Consider the following 24,042-nt stretch of genomic DNA (forward strand, 5'->3'; position numbering starts at 1 on the left):
GCGTGAGAAAATAGTCGAACAGTTTAAGGAGAATGTTCCTCAATGTACAATAGCAAGGAATTTAGGGATTTCATCATCTACACTCCATAATATCATCAAAAGGAGGTTCAGAGAATCTGGAGAAATCACTGCATGTAAGCGGCAAGGCCGAAAACCAACATTGAGTGTCCGTGACCTTCGATCCCTCAGGCGGCACTGCATCAAAAACCAACATCAACGTGTAAAGGATATCACCACGTGGGCTCAGGAACACTTTAGAAAACCAATGTCAGTAAATACAGTTCGGCGCTACGTCCGTAAGTGCAACTTGAAACTCTACTATGCAAAGCAAAAGCCATTTAGCAACAAGACCCAGAAACGCCGCCGGCTTCTCTGGGCCCGAGCTCATCTAAGATGGACTGATGCAAAGTGGAAAAGTGTTCCGTGGTTCGACGAGTCCACATTTCAAATTGTTTTTCGAAATTGTGGACGTCGTGTCCTCCGGGCCAAAAAGGAAAAGAACCATCCGGACTGTTATGGACGCAAAGTTCAAAAGCCAGCATCTGTGATCGTATGGGGCTGTGTTAGTGCCAATGGCATGGGTAACCTACACATCTGTGAAGGCACCATTAATGTTGAAAGGTACATACAGGTTTTGGAGAAACATATGCTGCCATCCAAGCAACGTCTTTTTCATGGACGCCCCTGCTTATTTAGGCAAGACAATGCCAAACCACATTCTGCACGTGTTACAACAGCGTGGCTTCGTAGTAAAACAGTGCGGGTACTAGACTGGACTGCAGGCTCCCATTGAAAATGTGTGGCGTATTATGAAGCGTAAAATACGACAACGGAGACCCGGACTGTTGAACGGCTGAAGCTGTACATCAAGCAAGAATGGGAAAGAATTCCACCGACAAAGCTTCAACAATTGGTGTCCTCAGTTCCCAAACGTTTATTGAATGTTGTTAAAAGAAAAGGTGATGTAACACAGTGGTAAACATGACCCTGTCCCAGCTTTTTTGGAACGTGTTGCAGCCATCAAATTCTAAGTTAATGATTATTTGTTAAAAACAATCAAGTTTATCAGTTTGAACATTAAATATCTTGTCTTTGTAGTGTATTCAATCAAATATAGGTTGCACATGATTTGCAAATCATTGTATTCTGTTTTTATTTATGTTTAACACAATGTCCCAACTTCATTGGCATTGGGGTTGTAAATTAAAACACAGAACATGGCTATGCTTCACTAATATTGCAATATTCCAAAAAAAATCTATTATTTCGTAGGGATTATGGTATTATATTTCTAACATTAAATAAGAAAAGCAATTATAGAAATTATTAATTTAAAAAACTGTACTATATATATATATATATATATATATATATAGTTTTCCAGGAATTACAGAACATTTGTACAGAATCCAACTAAATTCTCCTTTGAGAGACTTTGAGTGACATTTGTAAGTTGTTAGATCTCTTGTGGATCGCTATGTTGCCAAGCCATTTGCTTGCATCAGCGATAGAACTTGATGGTGGTTTTATATCCTTCGCTAAGCAGCAATTTGTGAGGAAATAGCGTGGAACATTTAAAAGTTTATACGTTTAAAATTAGAACCAGATCCTCCAGCAACAACGCCGAAAACATCATTGCAGTCAAATTCACGACTGGCCATTGGAACAATAAAACATATATACGTACTTCTCCAGACATAATGAGGAGAGAGGTTAGAGAGTCGGATATTGGGAATTGTTAAAGCCAGATTGAAGATTTTATTGTGAGTAGAAAGGAAATTCCATGAAGGAAAATAAAAGGACGACGCTATGTGATCCTGTTGCTCACCTAAAATGAGAGTCAAATAGTAATGGAGGGGATTACAGGCACATCGAATTGCGTAATGAATTAGAAAATATTCAGCTTCAAGGATCTTGTTGTTAATTTGAGCGTTGTGTAAGAATAAATATGAACAAGAAAAAAAGAAAAAAATCCTCTCCTCTCATCTGTGCTTCTTTTCCTATAATTAACCTGTGCATTGTGTTCAAGCTGTTTCCTTTCCAACCTTCTCCAACTGTCTCTGTTGTGTCTTTTTGACCCTCAGATGCCCTCTTATTTCTTCTCTAAGGCAAGATCTCGCTTTCTCTCCTTTGTAATCCCTTTTCAAATGTACCCTCTCCTCACATGGTTTTCTCCTTACCCTCCCCTCTCTATTCATTGCTTCTTTTTTGCTGTTTCCCCCTGTGCAATAGCCAAATGCGATGAGTTGAACTCTTTTCAAAAGCACCACAAGGCACCCGCGGTCAATGAGGACTGACTTGGGTTTCTTTTTTTACCACTGAAGTTCAGAAACAGTGCACATTAGTGTCTACACTTGCATGATCACACCTACGATTGTGCTTCCTGTCTAGCTGCGGTACAGTAAAGTTTGTAGCATTACATTTCATACCTCGAGGCCTTTAAAGGATGACTTTATAGCATTGGCAAGAGTGAACTCTGTAGCATTGCTGTAAAGAACATCAAATGCCTCATAAAGATGATGAATTTTCATCTTGTGAGTATTTGCTTGGCTCTTAAGATGTTGACGACAAACCTGCTTCTCTCCAGTGGTGTTGTAGACTTGCTGGGGGAAATGATTTAATGGCATTCAACACCCATCTGCATTATGTGTTTATGCATGAGATGATCACAGGTGGAATCAAACCAAACAAAAGCTCTGCTGTTGGCCCGAACAACAGAGTACCGGACGGCCTTCACACCAGACCTCTGCTGTCTTCGTATATGTTGAGTACTTAAGTGTGGTTTTCAACCACCTCCCACCACGGAAGACCATTCTGGTGCTGATAGTGTCTCAAGGTCTGGTGGGAACATGGTGGAAAAGCTGTAATTACAGCCCGAATGTCCCAGGCCAAAATTCCTAATCCTCAGTCTGGAGCAGCGGAATGCAGAGCGAGCTGAGCCGAGCTCCGTTCCGTCTTTGATGTGAGGACCGGAGGGATCAGCGAGCAGCGTTTGCGTTGGCCTGATTCTGCCAAGTCTCTCGTTCGCCCCTCCCGCTCCGCTGGGATGGTTCCCTCTCTTGTGGTCTCTGAGGCTGAGCTGAAGAACTACAAGTACGGTCGTGGGATGCGGGGGAATTTCAAGGTGTTTTGGGTGGCGAGGCGCGCCGTGTCGTCTTTCGGGGATTTGTGAGGTTGGAGCGTTAGGGCCACGTCGAGTCAAGTGATACTCGACTTTTCAGCTCTGTGCTGGATCCCTGTGTGCGCTTGCCAAATGTTTGGAAGCTTCCCGGTGCGCAGTTTTAGCGTATCAGACACTACTTGTGCAGGATCAGACACATTGTAAAAAGCTATCACTCCTCACATGCACTAAAACCTCTTTCACCTGTTGGCTTGCCTCAATAAGCACAGTTTTATTCCGACACTTCTGTCTGAATTTTGCAAAGGCTCACTGATCTGTTTTAATCCCCCCCCATCCCTTTCTTTTTTTTTCTTTTAATCCAGTACACACTGTGATCATGCACTTCTTTCTCCCAAAACAATCACTTGGTGTCTCACAACATTCTCCGTCTTCCCTTTTTAGGTGAAGTGCGACCAGTACTGGCCGACACGAGGCACAGAGACCTACGGCCTCATCCAGGTCACTCTGCTGGACACAGTGGAGCTGGCCACCTACTCCGTCAGGACCTTTGCGCTTTACAAGGTAGCAAGACACGTGCAGTCAACCGCGACGTGTTGATTCTGTCAAATATTTATGCTGCTTGTGTATTGATGCGTACTTGCTGCCATGTGATGGGAGCTTCAGTGCGTGCATGTGTAGTTGATGACATCACTCACCCAACGTGAGCACCTTTTCTTTCTTATTCTGTCAGAGAATGTGGCATACTGTGGCTTTTTCAGGGTTTTTCTTTTTTTTTTTCTTCATGGGTACCGTAAACCCCTGCTTTTTACAGGGGACAGCATTGCCTTTAAAAAATAAAAATAAAATGTGAATAATATTTTGAAAAAACTGCACATACATGCACATGTAGCTAAGACTCCTCGTAACGTTCACTAACAACCCAGGCTAAACTTAGCTCATCGCTGACATACAAAGATCTTAGCGTCTCGCTTTAACGATACTTCCCTGACACCCGTTACCTACTTTCCTATTTTCCAAGGTTTTGACACCGTCTTGTGGCATTTTAGGGCATTAAAGAAAGAGCACAAAAATACAAGGAAAAGTTTAGAGGATATGTCCCACAGGGGAAAAAAAGAACATGAATAGGTGAATTCGTGAATAGTGGACTTTGAGTAGGCAAGGCTTCTTTGTATACACCAAATAAAGTGCCCTATTGGATGCAGTATAATGTGATCCAGTACAACCTTTCTATCAGAAATGTTATCATTTTGCCCCCTCTCCTCAGCAGCTCTCTTTTTGATGCCTCCCATTTGTCCGGCATTGGAGCGCTCCGGTGGCCGGGTGTCATCGACAGTCAAAACTAAGCATCATTAGCGATGGAGATTTGTGATACCGCTCTTATATTGGATCTCATGGGTTTTACCTTATATTTAGTGCAGTACACTAACTAAAACAATAACAATCTCGTCTGTGAGGCAGCCGTGCTACCCACTACGTCACCGTGCAGCCTATTGCAAGGCAATCGTGTTGTTTTAAGGTCACATTGCTACATATTACTTCATACCAAAAGTAGTCTGAGCTTTGGGCGTTGTGTCTCTCCAGAGCGGCTCCAATGAGAAGCGTGAGGTTCGTCACTTCCAATTCACGGCCTGGCCAGACCACGGGGTACCTGAGCACCCCACTCCGTTCCTGGCCTTCCTGCGAAGGGTTAAGGCCTGCAACCCCGCAGATGCGGGGCCCATGATCGTCCACTGCAGGTGAGTGGCGCTCCGTCCTGTTTTTTACGTTCCATTTTTTTTACATATAGTCCACACATAAATTCACGGTGTCCAAGACGCTAGCAGTGCTATCACCAAGATATGTGGGAATATGGATTCGTCTCCAAACTAAAACCAAAAGGAGGCTCATTAAATTGGCAGTCAGAGTGTATAATTAACTTCACTCCACAGCCTCATTTTATAAATCCAGTCCAATCCAACTGTGAGCACTAATGGTTCCGAAACTAAAACCACAATTGGACCTGCTGTTACGTAAACCTTTGCGTTCCTCCCTCGGTAACGTCCGTCTTCTCAAAGCTGCCTGTGTGCCTTATTTTGCATAAGCAGTGTTTACTGCTGACCACTGGAGCTGCTCTGCGTTCATAACTTTATATTCAAATAGTGTCAGAGCAGGAGGAGGGAGAGTTTTTGGAAGACTTGTCATTACAGAGAGCTAAAAGGAGGCTGTTATTTGCAGTAACCAGGATAGCAAGACGATAGAAGGTTGCTAAGGGAATATGGGCCAGAGGCTCTCCAGACGAAGAATTACTGCGGTGAGATGCAGAAGGGAAAAAAGGGGGATTGAAACAATGATTGAGAGGAAGAGTTAGCGAGGGACTGGGAGTTAAATGATGAGAGATGAGCAAAATGAGAGTTGCGCAGGGAGCCGGTGGAAATAGGCGAGGTCAAACCGTGGACACGGCGAATGGAAGCGGTGAATTAAAGAAGAGGAAAGGTGCAGAGAAAAGGCAGGCGGATGGCAGAGTGTGTGAAAGCTACTTAGAGTGAAAATGAAGAGGCTGGGCGGTCAAGGCGAGAGGGGGAGGTGAAAAGGTTGTCGGCAGAGAGGCTCCTTCTAATCTCCGCTCGCAGTCAGATGGAGTATCTAACAGGATTAGCAGGCAAATTTAATTATGTCGCCAAGCCTCCGTCATTATGTGCCTTACCGTATCAAGCAGCCCGGGAATCAAACAATGGGCCCAAATCTCATTCCGACGCAGTCAATCTCACACTTCAATATTCATTCTGCCATTTAAAGAGGTTTCCATTCACTTGTGGGAACCTGCTTGCGAAGGAAGTTTTACCAATTTGGTCCCAGCGCTGCAGAAATAATATAAGAATTTAAAGTAGTTCATATTTGGACTGTGCATGGATAGGAGAGTATACAGTCCTAATGCGAGTCCTGACTCTGCGCTGATGTCAATTTTCATGCACAAATGTTGCTGGTTGGCATGTTGTGACACTTCACGCAAGAACTTTTGCTGTCCAGTCTCCTTTTATATCCAGTCGTGCTATTGCACAACAAAAGTTGTCTTGGGCCCCTTTTAACTGTGAGCAGGTTTACTTACAGTAGAATCACTCTCCCAGTGCAAACACTTTAATAAAGCAATTTTCTGTAACAAAGGGATGACTCCGGACAATCTTAGCCCTCCTGACTAGAGGCTTTATGAAAAATGAAAGATTTTCCAAGAGAGGAATGTGACAGTTGAAGTTCTTGGAACTACACGTACAGACGTGCCAACACTCCTGATTTCCCAGAATGCCCTGGAGGCGGGAATCAGTACACCTGCTGACATGACGGACGTCCAATAGATCCTTGTGATGCATGCAGATCATCGTGGCTTATTTGCCTGCATCTCCACGTTCCCTGTCAACACACTATGTGCACAGAATGAATCTTTGGGGTAGCATCAATTGTGAGTGAAAGGCTCATTCATGTACCGAGTACGTACAAAAATAGATGCATGTGTTTTAAAGATCAATGCCAGGAATGTCGGTGGGTTTTGCAAGTTATGCCAACAAAAAAAAACAACTGACAAAATGGGAGGCAGTCAATAAGGCAGCTGTGGTCTTTTTAAACCCTTCAAAACACACCTATCATGAATTTTTTCATTGGTATAAGTCGTGTCTGGAAATGATTGACTTTATTTTACAATTTATGGTTCCTCTGTTTGGTGAGAGCACACAGAGATGTCTGGGCATTTTAAGAACTTAACAGGGTTGGCATCTTTGCTGCCGTGTGAGGAAGTGCGGAATTCTCATGGGCTCCACTGGCACATGGCTATTTATTTATCGCGCCTTCCATTTTCTATAACGCTTGTCCTCATTGAGGTTGTTGGTGAGCTGGAGGCTATCCCATATGGCATTGGGCTAGAGTTAGTGGGAAAACTGAGACTGGTTGCCAGCCAATCGCAGCGGACATCTAGACAAATAGTTCATAAAACTCGCAACCACACCAATGGACAGTTTTTGCATCAGAATTTGGTTTAAGTCAGATTGCGCAAGTCTTAAACTCAGATGTAATCATCTTCGGCGCTCATCTGCACTCAGCATCTTTGCCCACTGGTGGCTTGCCAGCTTTGTGCACACAACACACACAAAATATATATTTTCTTTCAAAAACAAAATGATGAACCAGAACTTTAGAATTTAGAGGGTTCAAAGATACACAAAATGAACTTTTGCCCATTCAGTGCCGGAGTGGGTCGCACAGGTTGCTTCATCGTGATCGACGCCATGGCGGAGCGGATCAAGCACGAGAAGACGGTGGACATCTACGGCCACGTCACGCTCATGCGCTCCCAGAGGAACTACATGGTCCAGACGGAGGACCAGTATATCTTCATCTACGACGCGCTGCTGGAGGCCGTGACCTGCGGGAACACGGAGGTCCCCGCCAGGAACTTGTACTCGTACATCCAGAGGCTGACGCAGATTGAACCCGGCGACAATGTCACCGGCATGGAGCTGGAGTTCAAGGTGAGCAGTTAACAACAATACAGTACCCTTCTTCGCACACAGGAAGTTAGAATAGATCAATCCGTCCATTTTCTGTAGGGCAACTTGCCGGAAGAAGTCCGCTATGTCAACCACGACTCTCCCAATGGCCGGTTATTATCAAATCTGAATAAATCCTCACATTTGTTCTCTGCAGAGGTTCTGCACTCCCACTGTGAAATTGACGCACCATTATACAACTCTGCTACTTCCCCGCTGGCATCGTGTCATATCATATGATTTTGAAGCTCTTAAAAATAAAAAATAAAAAAATGGAAGAAAAAAAAAACACACAGACATGAGTTTAGTGATCCTTAAACTTAACGTCCAAGCCTAATTGAGGAATTGCAAATTCCATCCATCCATTCACTTTCTGAGCCGCTTCTCCTCACGCAGGTCGCGGGGGTGCTGGAGCCAATCCCAGCTATCATCGGGCAGGAGGCGGGTAAACCCTGAACTGGTTGCCAGCCAATCGCAGGGCACATACAAACAAACAACCATCCACACTCACATTCACACCTATGGGTAATTTAGAGTGATCAATTAACCTACCATGCATGTTTTTTTGGGGATGTGGGAGGAAACCGGAGTGCCCGGAGAAAACCCACGCAGGCACGGGGAGAACATTCAAACTCCACACAGGCGGGGGGCGGGGATTGAACCCCGGTCCTCAGAACTGTGAGGCAGACGCTCTAACCAGTCACCCACCGTGCCGCCGAATTGCAAATTGCATCAAATAAATTACGGAGAGAGTCAAATGACTTTAATGAGAGGAAAAGACTTTCTTGTCCTTGGAATTGTGAGTGACCAAACTTGCCACTCTTCATATTGTGGCTTTTTATTGGAAAATCTTAGGGGGGAACCCTCTTGGCAAGGACAAACCGTTTTTCTGACCTTGACGCTCTCTTACAGCATCTTTCCTGAGGCTGTCAGAGGCTCTTTCAGTTCCAGCAGACCCCCTCTGAGAGTCTTCATATAGTCCGGACGAATGGTTGAAATTAAAAAGGATTATGGGATTTTACCTTGTGATTCAAAGGAAAAGACCGTTTTAGTGACGGTTTTAGGGCGCAAGTGTGGTTAGCCAATGAAAAAAGAAGTAATGTTGTCTCAGAATTGGGAGTTCTTAGTAGAAGGTCGTATCTTCATGCAGTCAAATCAAGCTCAAGTTTCACTGATCTCCTCTGCGGATGCCCCACGATTCCTGTTCCGGCGGCAGCAGTCCCCAAAGAATCACAATGAACTCTGCGCCCTCCGACATGTCTTTCCAGTCTTGCATTGATGGAAAACGTGGCGCTTCTTCATTCATCAGATTCCATCTCGGTGTCGCTAGGCACCGCACACCAACACATGGAAATACTTACTGAAGTTGTAAATGCGACATGCACTTAGTGAATCTCACTCAAAACTCAATGTGGTACTAATTGATGATTTAAACAGTTGCAATCATAAACAGTTGAATAACTCCACAAGGTGAGGGTTTAAGCAACATTTGAACTTCTTTAACGGTCAAAAAAGACTGCGAATGATAAATTAATGGTGACGCTGGAGTCCGACTGCTTTGAATGCGATGCTGCTTGTTTTCCAAAACCTCCGATGTACTGTCTATTTTTCTTTCCTTAACAGCCCTTGTTGAATGTAGTATTTCTTTGGAAGAATATGTTTCACCAAAAAGACGGAACAATCCTTCACTCACCTACCATGGATCTTTCATGCTTGACAGCGGTCGCTTGTGACTTCAGAGGCTTTATTTTTCGGATACTTCTACGACTGGTTGCCAACTGGGCATGATTTTATGCGGACATTCTCATGTTGTTAAGAGATACAATGCTCTGTTTGTCCCGAATTGTCTTGATAAGACCATCTTGATTGTTGATGATCAAAACCAGACTTGAGAGTAGCAAAATCAACTTGCGGGGATTTTCCTGCTTCCTTCTGTCTTAAAGAAAATCAAGTATGTCTGTTTCTCCCACAGCATTCCCTTAGCCACCAATATTGGAAGCTTCTTTTGCGAGACCCTATTGTTACCAAGCGAGGGGTATTGTTTCACTCCCTCTGGAGTCTGTGGTTTCCCTCCGCTTGGTCGCTGTTGTTCTCTCTCCTTTTGAGACGTCATGCATTGGTCACGTGTGAGAAAGTACGTGTGTGTGTGTGTGTGCGTGTGTGTGTGTGTGTGTGTGTTCCGAGGCTACGGGATCAGTTGAGGGTCACACATGTACAGCGAGACAGCATGTGGTTTGCGAAAAGTGTATTCAACTTTAAATGACACACATGAGAATTCTGCTGTTTTGGGTGAATACTGTTAATTCATGAATTAATAAGTGTTAAAATATATTACATTTCGCCCACACCTCATCTTTTGCGTGCCAGCGTCTGGCCAGCGCCAAGGCCCACACGTCGCGCTTCGTCAGTGCCAACCTGCCGTGCAACAAGTTCAAGAACAGGCTCGTCAACATCATGCCCTACGAGACCACGCGCGTCCCCCTGCAGCCAATCAGAGGAGTGGAAGGGTCGGACTACATCAACGCCAGCTTCATCGATGGATACAGGTCGGTCACCCCTTACACGCGTCCGATGGTTCTCGGGTTCCTCGGCGGCGCCCTGGTTTGTAACCCCGAGCGTGTTTCCAGGCAACAGAAGGCCTACATAGCGACGCAAGGCCCGCTGGCGGAGACCACGGAGGACTACTGGAGGATGCTGTGGGAACACAACTCCACCATCGTTGTCATGCTCACCAAACTGCGGGAGATGGGACGAGTAAGGACGCCGCTTTTTTTTTCTGTCACTGTTGATCAGAGGTGGGCAAAGTATGGCCCAGTCCCCACATACGGTCCCCTGCGGACTTTATTTCGGCCCACCAAGTAAGTGTCCTGTAATATTTGTTGCATTATTCTAGCTGGGGTTTTTTTTCCTAAAAATGGTTAATTAAAATGCATTCATTTCATTTTTATTCATCTAATTAAATTTTTAGTTAGTTAATTTATCGTACATAATAAAATATAAAATCTAAGTATTGTTAAGAGTAAAATGTTTACATTAATATTTTTTTATGGATTATGTAAATACCGCTTTGTTCAAGTTTGCATTATACCTTATATTGCTATTGTTTACCATTGCCCATTAACATCAACACAACACCCCCCCCCCCAAAAAAAATCATGTTCAATCACTAATTTAATACGCTTTAAAAAATTGCTAATTTATGATGCCGTCTTTGATTCAAATGGTCGAACACCAGAAGAGGCGAAGTTTTACTTCACTTTGCCCGTACAAGAGCATTGATATATTTTTCTCAAGCTATTTTCAACACGTTAAAATTGGTTAATAATGCGTAAAAATAACAGACCAAGTGGGGACAGAGCATTTATGAAAAATATTTGGACACATGGGGATTCCGCCCGACAGCGACGATATGCATTATTAACTTTTACCTCGTCTGCAAATCTACAAATCAAATGTGGCCCTTAAGCACCCTTAAGGTTTGCCCAGTCCTACAGTTTGACTCTAAACTTAATAGCATGGTTTTTTCGTTGTTTTCATTACAGCCGATTTTTCTCAAACTTTGTTTGTCCAAAAGTTGCTAGTGATTTGAAAATATGTACGGGTTTGAATATAATACAATCCAATATGCTCATATTAGTTTCGACTTTGGCTTTATTTTTGTAATTTGACACGTGAGACATCAGCTGCCGTCTTGTGTTTAAGTGGGGAGAGATGGACTCACAAAGGAATATGCTTGGGCTAATGTTCAAAAATAAATCTTTAATTTCCCTGTTATTGTCCTTTGTAATTGTAAGATCTATACTTGCTTTGATTTCATTGGCTCCACATTCTTCCTTTGAGTCAATAATGAGAGCAGATGATGTGCGTTCCGGTAACACGACTGCTCCAAAAAATGTTATTCGCGATCCTGAGAAAATGTTGGGTACAACTGACTACAGTATTTCATTTGTAATCAAAAAGTTTGATACAAAACGAAAGGACCAGCGCACAGTAGCGGTTTGAGAAGTAAAGCAATATCCTGTAGGAATGACGACAAAAAGTACACGGCAAGACAAAAGTCGATTGGTCCGGGCGTACGGAGTCTTGCGCAAGTGATGAAGAGTTTTGTGTGTTGTGTCCGTGCAGGAGAAATGTCACCAGTATTGGCCCGCGGAGCGCTCAGCTCGCTACCAGTACTTTGTGGTGGATCCCATGGCCGAGTACAACATGCCTCAATACATCCTGCGAGAATTCAAAGTCACCGACGCCAGAGTAAGTCTGGAACACACGTGCGTGATGAGTCGTTTCAAGGTCCGCGAGGAATAAGCAGATCAACTTTCTATCCTCCAGGATGGCCAATCGCGGACGGTTCGTCAATTCCAGTTCACTGATTGGCCAGAACAAGGAGTGCCAAAGTCGGGGGAGGGATTCATTGATTTCATTGGCCAAGTGCATAAAACTAAAGAACAGTTTGGCCAGGATGGACCAATTACTGTGCACTGCAGGTAAAAAAAAAAAAAACTCTGGTTGGTGTTCTATATATATATATAATATAGTCCCATAAAATTTAGCTTTGAATACATTTTGATGATTAATCCATCCATCCATCCATCCATCCATTTTCTACCGCTTATCCGAGGTCGGGTCGCGGGGGCAGTAGCTTTAGCTGGGACGCCCAGACTTCCCTCTCCTCCAGCTCTTCCGGTGGGATCCCGAGGCTTCCTCCGGTCCCCTTCCTTAAAAATTGAATCACAAATTGACATTATGACATTGTATTCGTACAAAATTGGCAATTTCCAAATTCCAATTTTTTTTTTCTTTTTTTTAGAAAACAGTAATATTTCCTAAATTTCCCATGGACATTTTACAGGATTTTCCACAATGTTCCGCACAGTTTGTATAAATTAAGCACAATGTTCCCCAAAACATTCCAGTTAAATTTTACTAACATTTAAAAAAAATTCAAACCGTCTCAGCTGCACAATACAGTTTCCATCAAATACCCGCAAATTTTCAAATAATTCCATTTAGTGTACATTTGTAATTCGATGGAAATTGTAGCAAGTTGCAGAAACTGATGTTCTCCACCTTTGCCACCTCGCACCGGCGCATTCTTGAGCCGTAACCACGTGTCTCCCATCACCAGCGCCGGAGTGGGCCGGACGGGCGTGTTCATCACGCTGAGCATCGTGCTGGAGAGGATGCGCTACGAGGGCGTGGTGGACATCTTCCAGACGGTCAAGATGCTGCGCACGCAGAGGCCTGCCACCGTTCAAACAGAGGTCAGTGACTTTTTCTTTTTCTCTCAGCCTTTTTTTTGCAATTCTCACCGGTGTGTTGTGCCTCCTCCAGGACCAGTACCAGTTCTGCTACCGTGCTAGTCTGGAGTACCTGGGAAGCTTTGATCACTATGCAACATAAATGTGTCGCGGCACGTCCCGTCCGCCCCCCCCCCCCCAATCCACTCGTCTGTGGATGAATGCGCTGGGCGGCGACGTGTCTATGAAGAGGGCGCCACAAACATGCAGAGTGAAAAGGGGCGTCCTTCGTACCCACAAAGAGCACCTCTAACTGAGCCATAAGCGACCTGCTTGACAAAGGGGTCTCCACCCGCCCTTTGACCCAAACACGCCCATTGGTCAGTCCGAAGAAGCAACTCGCTCCAATGCTTGATCAGAATCTCCGTTGTCTTTGTTTCAGTCAGTGCTGTTTTCTAAGCACCCAGGTTGCTTTACATTGTTCGGGTGTGGAACTGTTCACCTCATCCACCACCAGTGTAGCATCACCGACATGGATAGATTGATAGAACGTCACAGGACATTGGATTTTTCTATCTTTAGACCAACTCGAAGGCATCCATCATATGGACGCCTCGTGGACGGACACAAAGTGGGACTTTGGAGCACGGGAGAATTGCCAACCGGAGAGTGGAAACTCACCGAGCACACACTTTTAAGGATACACGGACCCACAATGGACACCAGGAAGTGTTTCCCCCCTTTTTTTTTGGGGGGGGGGGTGTTTTTAGGGAAGCAAAGTCTTGTTTCCTATAAATGAAGAAGACATTTCTATCACATAGTAATAAAAAAAAAGCACCAGTTACACTTAATTGTTCACAGATTAAGATAAGGGAATTGTGAGAGGTTTCAAAAGCACCAACCCCACCACAAACAAAATATCATTTTCTGAAAACAAAAACAAAAGTGGGCTCTCTTCTAAAGGCACAGTCATCCTTTTGTGATACTTTGTTTTTTTTGTGCATTTTTATGTTATCATTTTTCTGAAAGAAATACAATCAGATGCAGTTGGGGTTTGCAGTTTCTCAGAAACGTTCCCCGAACAACTATTCCATAATCGCTTTTATTTGCATGAGCAAATCGATGAAGTCTTTGCCTGCCGGATGATTTAGGGTTCAGGGTTAAGGTCTGTTTCAGGATATAGTTAGGTTCAGGTTTAGGGTTCTGGATTTTGGTCTATAGTTGGATTTAGGGTCAGGGAACGGGTTTCGGGTTAGGAAGTATGCGTAGGGTTGAGTGTTTCAGGTTAGATAGGGATGGATTTGTTTTGGTTCGTATTAGGGGAGCAAAGCATCAGTTTTAAAAAGTGTTCTGCTACCAGCCGGTCCCTTGAAATTTCTCCACTAATGCGTGTAAATCAAGAGAGAGAAGAAAGAGCGTAGATCACAAATCCGTAGAGTGCACGGAATGTTTTTCTTTTTTGGGGGGCGGGGGGGTGAGGAATGAAAAACTATTTAAAACTTCACCTAGATTTTAGAACAAGAATTGTGGAAACGTGTCGAGACGATGTTCTCACTGGAATGCTCACCACTGGCTCGTGTGTCCGTCTGATTCAGTGTGCAATAAGTAGATTCGTATTCGATATATTTTTGTGTCCACTCACTCACTGCAGTCACATGCCATGATGATGATGATGATGATGACGATGAAGATAAATATTACCCATGGTGCATCATGTCCCAGACACGAGGCTATTAAACATTTGAGTCCGCCGCCCCACGTAAACAGTGTCGTCGTCACGGTAACCAGGAAACTAACGAATGATTGCAACCCCCAATGAATAGTTTAAGTTTAGATTTCTAGTGCCTTATATTACACGCCTATTTTGATAAACTTACGTTTAAGGGTTCTTGTGTATTTTACGTATGCACACTTATGTATATTTGTGTCGCGCGCGTGTGTGTCAGTATGTGTGTGCGTGTGTGAGAGAGATTTTTTTTTCTGTTCCACGATGTGAAAATTGCTGGTGTTCTTTTGTTTTTCAACGGCTCGTCATACTCATCACTTTGAAAGGAATGCAGTCATATCGTTTTGAAGGAGTCAAACAAAGGTTTATTTCCAACGTATGAGCTGTAAATGATATGATTAGTTTGATAAGTCAAATGTGCGCGGTGATGCTATCGGCGCATTTCCTCAAATAATGGCCTCCGCTTTAATTGATTGAACGAATAAACGCCGCACCCCAAATAGACATTTCTGTTTTTATCTATGCTTTTTATCTTCTTTTTTCCTGGGTTTGCAGTAATCCCTCGTTTATCGTGTGGGGGGTCGGGGGTATAGGTTCCAGACCACCCACCCCCACGATAGGTGAATTTTGCGAAGTAGTGTGACATATTTCAGTTGTTTTGTTTTGGGTTTTTTTTTTTTTATCCCCTTGTCAGTGCAGTCAATGCTTAATGTGAAAAAAATCTTAATGTCACCAAACTGTGACCAATTGTCTCCAAAATGTATGTGGACATCTCTAATTACGCCCCCTTCCCCATCTGAATAATATCAGAACGATTTTATATAAATATGGGTCATATCTGGCCACTATATGAGGAAATCAAAACATTTTTATTGTCAAATCGAAGAGGGAAAAAAAGCGAAATGACGACATTTGTGCATACAGGAGTAAATCCCGCAGGCAACAGCGTTGCTTGTCCTACCCTCGTCACCGTTCTGGTGCCCCCGGTGTTGTTTTTGTAAGCATGGTACCACTTCGGAGATGCCCCGTTGGTCGCACCTGTAATGGGAAGACGTGCACTTTCTCTCTTGTACTATGCACTAAATGCTCTTATCTCTGTTGCCCCCCCCCCCTTCCCCGACCACGCACCCCAACCCCCTTCTAAAAAAAAAAAAAGATGAAAAGTTTCCTTGAACTAGCTCATCATGGACGCTGCAATGCTCACACGGTTGTGTATATGTAAATAACACCCAACACAGAGACTAATTGAAATTCTTAAATGATGAAGAGTAAGTGAACTATCTCAGATATACAGAGCGATATAACAAAAGATTGCACCAGAAATCAGTTTATGGCACAGAAATATGTGCAATACATCACATTGTGGCTTTGTTGCACCACAAATGAGTTAAACGTGATAAACGTGTTCTACTTTACCCCCCAATGTATCATGTAGATGGATTAAAAACTGGAGTTTATAAATTATATAAAAATGAAAATAATGGTGTGTTGCTTGGATCAGTCACCTCCAACTGGTCTGTATATGTAAACTTTTTGTTTTGTTTGTTTGTTTTTCATTTTCTGCTCCGGGTCAACAAGTGCTTTTTTTTTTTATTTTCTTACATTGGTTGTCAGAGTGTGTGCAAACCTGAGGATGAAAAAAAACACACACGGGTCTGTATGGATTTCTGTTCTTTGTCGACACAAGTTTCATTTGTTACAAATAAACTCAAGTGAAATAAAAGACACCGAACCTGTTTTGTGGCTCTGTATCTAATAATTACTGCATATTAGTTGTTGCTTTTGAAAGGACACATTTGAGAGTGGCTTTCACATGTGTGCATAACAAGGCCTTTAATCATTTGTTTCAATTTTGTAGGAAATTATACCCCAAAAATCACAGAAAATGTTTAATAATGGTGTTATATTTATTATTTATATACAATTTAAAAAATGATATTTTCCCTTTTAAAGTTGTTTTCATGTATGTACTTTATTATATTGTATCTAGTTTGAGCTGTTTGAAGTATTTTTTTTTCAATTTTATGCTAATTACAGTTAAAATCTTTTGAAAAGGGGGGGGGGGAATAACGTTATTAGAATACAAATTATAATATGATGTAAACCAATTGAAATTGTTAAAGGGGTACAATGTCTCTCCCATTTAGTGATGAAATGTGATTTGATTACACTTTTTCCTCCCATCTCTTGTATGAATTAGTCGTCCAATTTGTTGGGATGGAACAAGGCAAAACATATGAGAAGAGTTCCAAGCAGAGGCCGCGAACACGAAACAACCTGCAGAAAAACGATGACTAAACACAAATGCAGACAAGCATTCAAGATTAAACCACATCCAAACCTAAAACCATATGCACACCATTGGACATCTGGTAGATGTGAAAGTTGGTGAATTGAAAACATCTGGATGAGGCTCTTCACTTGCACCTTCAGAGTATTATTATTATTATTTTATTTTATTTTTTTCCAAGAGGAGATTTGAAACGTCAAATCCAAGTCGGCCAGCAACGATTCTGATATCTTCTGTGAAATACTTCATTGTTTCCTTCCATTTGGGAGTAAGTCATATTCCCCGAGCACGCGTGAGGAGGATTGACATGTTGGAGTCAAATGAAACGTCAGGTTGACAGGCGGATTATTCCAGCGTCGGCAGAAATGCACACCGACGTGGCGGAGACAGCGACGAAAACCCTGAGGCGACGATATCCATTTATGGCTTGATCTCGCGTTGACTGCGAAGAGAAACCATGAGAGACGCGACCAGGGGAGCAAAAGGTTGTCGACACCCTGGAACGGTCTTCATTAAGCAACACATTGAACATAATGGTTCAGCAACACGTGTAGACCGACAGTACGACAGTAGTCGTAGTCATATATTCTTTACCCTCTGCAAAGAATGACTCATATTTGTGCCATACGGATGAGCCGAGAGTACAGTATATTTGTCTGTCCGTCTTATACTGCCCCCAGGTGGCCAAGGCGGGCAACACCAGAAAGCGCAGTACAATGGCTGAGCAATCGATGCGTTGAGACACATACATTCTACTTCGTGTCATTTTTACAGTACAATATTGTGGATTGCTATTTTTCCCCATGAAAACATTTTTGCTTGTTTTTGGGTGGGGGGGCTGGAACCTATGAATGGCATTTCCATTCATTTCAATGGGAAGTCAGGTGAGTGTACGACGACACCATCTTGATGACCAAATGATTTTTCTTGAAGGACTGTATGTTCTTATTTAGCAAAAGGACATTCAGAAGAACCCTGAGACAAAATCAGGTGTTGGCGGGTTCTCAAGGAACTCCAGGGAAGAACCAAGGATTAACATTGTTGTCTTGAAACCCTAATTTGAAACCCTAACCCTGTTTTGAAACCCTACTTTGAACCCCTAACCCTGTCTTGAAACCCTACTTTTGAACTGTAACCCTGTTTTGAAACACTAATTTTAAACCGTAACCGTGTCTTGAACCCTGTTTTGAAACCATTCTTTGAAACCCTAACCTTGATTTGAAACACTAACCGTTTTGAAACCCTACTTTGAAAACTAACCGTTTTGAAACGCTAATTTGAAACCCTTAACCGTTTTGAAACCTTAACCCCGTTTTGAAACCTTAACCCTTCTGAACCCAGCCACAACAGGCTCATTCTCACCCGCGACCCCAATGACAAGCACTATGGAAAATAGATGGACAGTTTTATTTCAACAAAACAAAAACTTTTCCTTGTTTTACGAATACAAAGAAAGAGACACGTTTTTTCATTCTTCAAAAAAGTCCCATTCATTGGCAATTAAAAAAAACACTTTATTTTGCTTTCCTTACAGCAGTTAGCAATAGTTCAACTATAGCAAGCACAAAAATAAATACAAATTTAAATAATTTCAACAGTGAGTTTCATTCAACAGAGTAGCATTTCACGTTTCGTCGGGCGTACGCTGGCATGGCTTCCTGCCTGTCAAGAACATTGACTCTTTTCTTTAAATTCCTAATCTCAATGTGCATGTATTTTTTGTCATGATCAAATCCTTCATCATATCGAAGAGACTAACGAGAAGAGCAGAGATGAAGCCATGTTGGCGCAGCCAAGCGACAGTGTTAAACATGCGTGGGGAGACGGCGAAACCCGAGGAAAATACTACCAGCAAAGTGCAGAAATGTTCAAAAATCAAAACTTGGAAATAAAAGACCTCCAAAAACCTACCATGGGCAAGCTGTTTAAGAAAAAACACTTTACATTTCTCATGTCAAAAGAAAACAAATTGACAAATGTAAAGTCACAGTTCGCTTTTGTTCTCCCTGACGCATGTGAAAGCACAAGGAGACGACGTCCTCGAGTAACCTTTCTGTAAAGTCCAGCTGGCCAACCGCAATGCTCCTCCAACAATCCTTGACGTAGAATTTACAAATGCATTAGAACCCCTTGGCTGGTCACAGGGACATCTGGGAAATAGTTTACAGTCCCAAAAATATAATCTCAAGCACACACGCACACCTACGCATCGACTGTGACCTCAGTGCATTCATTTGTCTCTGTCAGGCCCCCATCGTTTTTCTTTCCCTTTGTGTTGCTCCCATGTGCTTTTGGCAGTGGCGCGGAGGTCCGGCAGGGCCACGTAGTCGTTTTGGAAACGGGAATTGGGAGTTCGCTGCCGTTTCCGCTCCCCTTGCGTGGTGAAGAAGGCGTCCTGGAAACGCATGCTGGAGGCTGTGGACTGGCAATGGAAAATATGGGAGGCGAGCTTCAATTACCCGATCATGTCTTCAAACAAAAAAGTACAGCGGTACCGCTGAGGTCAAACGCGGTCTGTTCCTCGACCGCTAGAATAATTTTTTTTCCCCATCGGAAATAATAAATGAAACATAATTGCATTTTTTTTTTCCCGTTTCAAAACAGTTTGCAGGTGTCTTAACGTGTGTCTGATGCAAGTGAGTGTTATCCGACTGCCCGACTACTGCTGAGCCAATGGTGAGTGCGGATGTTGTCACTATGACGACCGGGGTGGCGCTGTGGGTTCGAACGACGCAAGCACCTAACTTCGATATTAGGTGCTTTGAACGCGAGGCCGCTCACTTCCCGTTAGTGGTTGAATGATTTTTTTTTTTTGGTAGTCTATGCTAAGGTGATGATAGTCGAGCCAACGCCGATTAATCGATGACGTCATTGATATACAGTATATATTTTTTATTAAAAAAAACTCCAAACAAGCTCGCTTGCTCTCTCTGCTGTCCTCAGTTGCATATATGTCACTTCTGACTCCTTCATCCAATCATATTCAAACACTCGCTCAAACAATCACATTCAGATACCTTCAAGGTACAGTGGGAATTTGTTCAACTAACACCAATTCAAGCAACACAACTACAGGGTCGCAACTTGATGCAATATATATAAGAATAGTATATCTTTAAAAAATTTAAATAAAGGAGGAGGGAATGGTTTTCAAGAATATATTGGAGCAAACCTTCAGTTCTGTTACGTGGATTGTTGCAAGAGTTTGACAAGATCCGACTGACCAAAAGGGCTCCGAGCACGCAATGGTTTCTCTCTCCTTGCACCACCCGACTCCAGTCTGACTAGAGAGGAACGCTACTTGGAGGTTTTGTTTGACGAGACTAACCATTCTTTTTCTAAGAAAGAGGTTATTGATCGACCACGGCTCGTCTCCGTTTCATTGTTTTCGCAGGCGTTACATTCTGTCTTTTCACTGTCACAGGAGGGTGTCTGGTGACAGCCGACGTGAAGATTTAAGGCTGCTCGTCAGCTAGCGTTAGGGGTCGCCTTTTCCGATGGCCGTGCATAGCACTTCTGCTTTCGTTATATTTTAGGATAGACTTGCATATTTTGCTTCCGGTCTCATTTTTGATCCACAAAAAACACGAGTGGCGATTAGTCGACCTCAAGTTGTAACCGTCAATGGGGAGTGGCAAAGTCGACTAGTTGACAAGTCCATTTAACCCCTACTCATATTATTTTTTTCTTCTCTGAACACCCCGGGTTGATTGTGGTCCTTGTTTTGGAATAAGGGTTGAAAAAAAACACACATTGTACTGTAACTCCAAAGCAAAACATGCCCAATATATCTGAAAGTCATGGATGATGGCAGTTCAAATTGTTACTTTAAAGTCGACCCGCTCTCCCACTAATACTTTTGTACAGTGTTCGACTCCATAGGTTCCACTGTATTAAGTCACGCAGTGTTAATACAATACTTACAAGTCGGTGCTGCACCTTTTTAGGCAGGTCTTCGTCCAAAGTGTAGACGTCGTCCCTCTTTGCCAGTACCTGAGAGCCGTCCTCAAACTCCACCTGACACACACACAAATGAAGTGGGAGGTGAAACAAAGAAATATGTGAAACTATGTAGCAATGGAAAGAAGTCCTTGAACTAACTTCTTGAAATGAATCTCAACTTATGCGAGCGAGTGCGTCACGGACGCATTAGTGCATATCTAACTTTTGACGCCCAGCTGGACTAAATAAAGCTTTAAGTGGGGGGCTGCATGACTGTGAGCCTGGTAAATATTTCAGAGAGTCTGAATAATGCAGGTCGTCACATCCTTCTCATCCTCGGCTCTCTCTTCCCCATCAGCTCTCGCTCTGAACAACGCTCGCTAGCACTTGGTGTCTTTTCTCTCCCTCCAGCTATTCTCACATGGCCCTCAACATGTTGACGGAGTCACGATGGCGCCGATGTCGAGGGAGTTCAACTAGTTTGCAGGCACTCACTCGACTCCACGCGAGACAAAACTTTCGCATTTGCAGAGGAAATAAAAAGAGGGAGGTAAGTGTGTTAGTGGGTCACTTGTGTGCATCGTACCTGGCACATGTAGGACACGTTGGATCCCAAATATTTGGCACCATAGAAGAGCCCATCGGGCCATTTCACCTGAACGGCTTCTCCGATTTCAGGAGGACCCAAGTTGACACAATCTCTGCTCTAAAAGTACAAACACAAATAACGGACAGTTTCTGCAAGTACATGCATTACTCAATTGTGGAGATTGCTGCCGTGACGTTTTAAAGTGCAAGTCGCATATTCATGCGTTATTTGTCGCAATAAGTGAGTGGCCCCTCACCCAGTGAAAAGAGTCCCTGGGGTGTTTGCCTGCGGACACGTGCAAGTGAATTGACACCGTTTCACATGGCATCCGTTTTTGACTCACCTTTTGCATTCCAAGTTCTTGGTTTGGCTTTACATTGTACCGGTATGTACTATTAACAGGGTTTCATGTATGTTTTTTACACTTGATGACGTTAATTCAAGTTAGTTAAGTTAGTTAAAACGTCACTTGAAAAATTGCCTGCAGAGTTAGTAAAGGTTTTAGAACGGTGACTCTTTGACCCTGGAATAGATTCATTCTATTTCCTATTTCCTAGATATGACCAAATTGGATGTCGCCCAGCGTTCTGGAGTGAATTCAACCGTAGAGGTTTCACTTTATGTGTAGAAGCCCATTTTGGATTAGCCCCCGATTACATTACAAAGCTAAATGCCGCAGAGTATCCATTTCCTCATTTCTCAAATCTTTTTAGTTTTTTAGAAGAGGGCTGGCAAAACCTTTCCAATGTGGACTTAATTAACCTCATCCTCACCACTATGTCCTCAGGGTAGGTATCATTGGAGAAGGAGCCATCATCAAACATGACCTCGTAGAACATCTGGGAGGTGATCTGCGTGACCTTGGAGCTGTAGTAGCGCAGGTTCTTGTGCTTGGAGATGACCGTCTGGCCCAGCGAGATGGACGCTTGAGACGCCCGCTGTTTCTAATTCAGAAGGAGAGCAAAAAGCAGCGATTAGTGAATGAACGGACAATTATGGTGTCTGGTCAAGTTCAATTCTGCACCTCGGCAACTCATTTGCATTCAAGGGGTCAGGTCCAGGTTTTGTTCAAGTTTCAGTAAACCCAAAACAGAGAAGCTTTTTTTGTTTCTTTGTTTGTTTGTTTTTGTTTCCTGTGTTCATTTATGTGAACTGGCCCTTAGAGATAAAACATATGCAAATAAATTAATCAGCGTAAATATAAACTTATAAACCCCAAAAAGCTGACCAACTCTTTTCTTACATTTTCGCTCCCTTTAGTTTTAATGGACACGTGTCCCAATACTTTTTTCCATTTGGCGCTGATGTAGTTTAGACTACTGCCCTCTGTTTGCGTTGCCACACCTGTGCTAAATAAGCACAAAGCAGTAGCAGGAAACAGCTGTCCTACAACTTACAGCCGAAGAACTCCGCGACTGGTGTCTATGGCAGGTGATTGACACCACGTACGGCCAATCGTCAGGCTCCATGACAACCCCGGCGGCATGGCCACAGGTCACATGAAAAGAGGTGGGGCACCGGCCGCACGAGCACTGGATGCACGCACCTGCCTGCCGCTGCCCCGCCCAGCGCTTACGACAATAGATGCACTTCTGTGAACACATACAGACCACAGCATACTGTCAACACCACACAGCCACTGTCGCCGACCAGCTCATTCTGCTTAAGTTATCTTGTGTCCCATGAAAAAAATGCATTAGGTCAGCCAATCAGAATATTCAGCCTCCTCAGTGTCAAACCTACAGTTACTGTTCAAAGGTCTGAGGCCACCTGAGGTTGTTTTATTGACATTTTTCACTCCAGTAGTAGCACTGATACAGGCCAACATAATGCTACAAATACACAAGAGACTTCAACAAAAGATGTACAGAGGTGCAAACGGAAAAAGTTGCAGATAAATTCATTTTCCTTAAAATTGTCCACTAACATTTGCACTATGAATATTCTTTTGAAAATGAAACAATGAGAATGGCGTATATTTTGCTTCACTTCCCGTCTATTTTTGTCATTTCCAGCCAGAATATGCCAATTAAAAAAATATATTTGGATTTTGATTAACAATTTTGGTCTTAAATCTCCTGGTGGCCTTGGACTTTTGCAAAGTACTGTATTTGTTTTATTCAATAGTTTTAAAAAATTGACTTTTTTTGAAAAGGGTTTATTTAATTGACTATATGGATCGTGTGATGCATGTAGTGGAATGTTCGCATGTAATGTTACAATCGTCAATGTTTGCGATCTGTTCCAAAAGCAACGAGACTACATTTGTTTTGCTTTGTGCAAAACAAACCTGATAAATGATTAAAAAAAAGTTCATCACGCACTCAAGCAAGTTTCCCTAAAATGTGTATTTTTGTTTCATGACTGGCTGAAGAGATGACGAACACATTGCATCATTGATGGTGCTTTCCAAAAACCTGATTGACAGTCAAGGGAACTATAACTTGTTCTTAAATTAAATTCAGTTTACAAAAATACTGGAGCAAAGCATCTCCTCAGTCTTATCTTAAACTCTGCGTCTTTGAGTTTTTGTGTTGCACCTAAACATCATCAACAGTGTGGTTTTGGATTGGGCTATACGCCTGCTTTGCATTTCATTTGAGAGGCCTCGAGAATGAGCAAC

At 43.0% G+C, this 24,042-nt stretch overlaps 2 protein-coding genes across 31 annotated transcripts in view; one reads left to right on the top strand and one right to left on the bottom strand.

Annotated features, from left to right (window-relative positions):
* Window positions 1-16,334, top strand: part of LOC133477067 (receptor-type tyrosine-protein phosphatase delta-like) — a 168,653-nt gene extending 152,319 nt beyond the window's left edge. For 13 of the 25 annotated variants that reach the window (XM_061771384.1, XM_061771386.1, XM_061771388.1 and 10 more), the window contains 10 exons: window positions 2,085-2,108; window positions 3,563-3,682; window positions 4,703-4,857; window positions 7,332-7,617; window positions 10,003-10,181; window positions 10,263-10,389; window positions 11,761-11,886; window positions 11,965-12,119; window positions 12,761-12,896; window positions 12,967-16,334. In XM_061771384.1, coding sequence (XP_061627368.1) covers window positions 2,085-2,108; window positions 3,563-3,682; window positions 4,703-4,857; window positions 7,332-7,617; window positions 10,003-10,181; window positions 10,263-10,389; window positions 11,761-11,886; window positions 11,965-12,119; window positions 12,761-12,896; window positions 12,967-13,035 — 1,377 coding nt within the window. In that variant the 3' untranslated portion in view covers window positions 13,036-16,334. The remainder of the gene's footprint in view (window positions 1-2,084; window positions 2,109-3,562; window positions 3,683-4,702; window positions 4,858-7,331; window positions 7,618-10,002; window positions 10,182-10,262; window positions 10,390-11,760; window positions 11,887-11,964; window positions 12,120-12,760; window positions 12,897-12,966) is intronic. The other 12 variants (XM_061771382.1, XM_061771387.1, XM_061771401.1 and 9 more) reach the window with 1 other exon arrangement.
* Window positions 16,335-18,276: 1,942 nt separating this feature from the next.
* kdm4c (lysine (K)-specific demethylase 4C) overlaps window positions 18,277-24,042 on the bottom strand; it is a 30,106-nt gene continuing 24,340 nt past the window's right edge. For 4 of the 6 annotated variants that reach the window (XM_061771408.1, XM_061771406.1, XM_061771409.1 and 1 more), the window contains exons 18-22: window positions 22,817-23,011; window positions 22,193-22,363; window positions 21,417-21,536; window positions 20,813-20,905; window positions 18,277-19,310 (exon numbers count right to left, since the gene is read on the bottom strand). In XM_061771408.1, the coding sequence (XP_061627392.1) occupies window positions 19,119-19,310; window positions 20,813-20,905; window positions 21,417-21,536; window positions 22,193-22,363; window positions 22,817-23,011 (771 nt within the window). In that variant the 3' untranslated portion in view covers window positions 18,277-19,118. The remainder of the gene's footprint in view (window positions 19,311-20,812; window positions 20,906-21,416; window positions 21,537-22,192; window positions 22,364-22,816; window positions 23,012-24,042) is intronic. The other 2 variants (XM_061771410.1, XM_061771411.1) reach the window with 2 other exon arrangements.

The sequence above is a fragment of the Phyllopteryx taeniolatus genome, chromosome 4, assembly GCF_024500385.1.
Source record: "Phyllopteryx taeniolatus isolate TA_2022b chromosome 4, UOR_Ptae_1.2, whole genome shotgun sequence".
Lineage (NCBI taxonomy): Eukaryota > Metazoa > Chordata > Actinopteri > Syngnathiformes > Syngnathidae > Phyllopteryx > Phyllopteryx taeniolatus.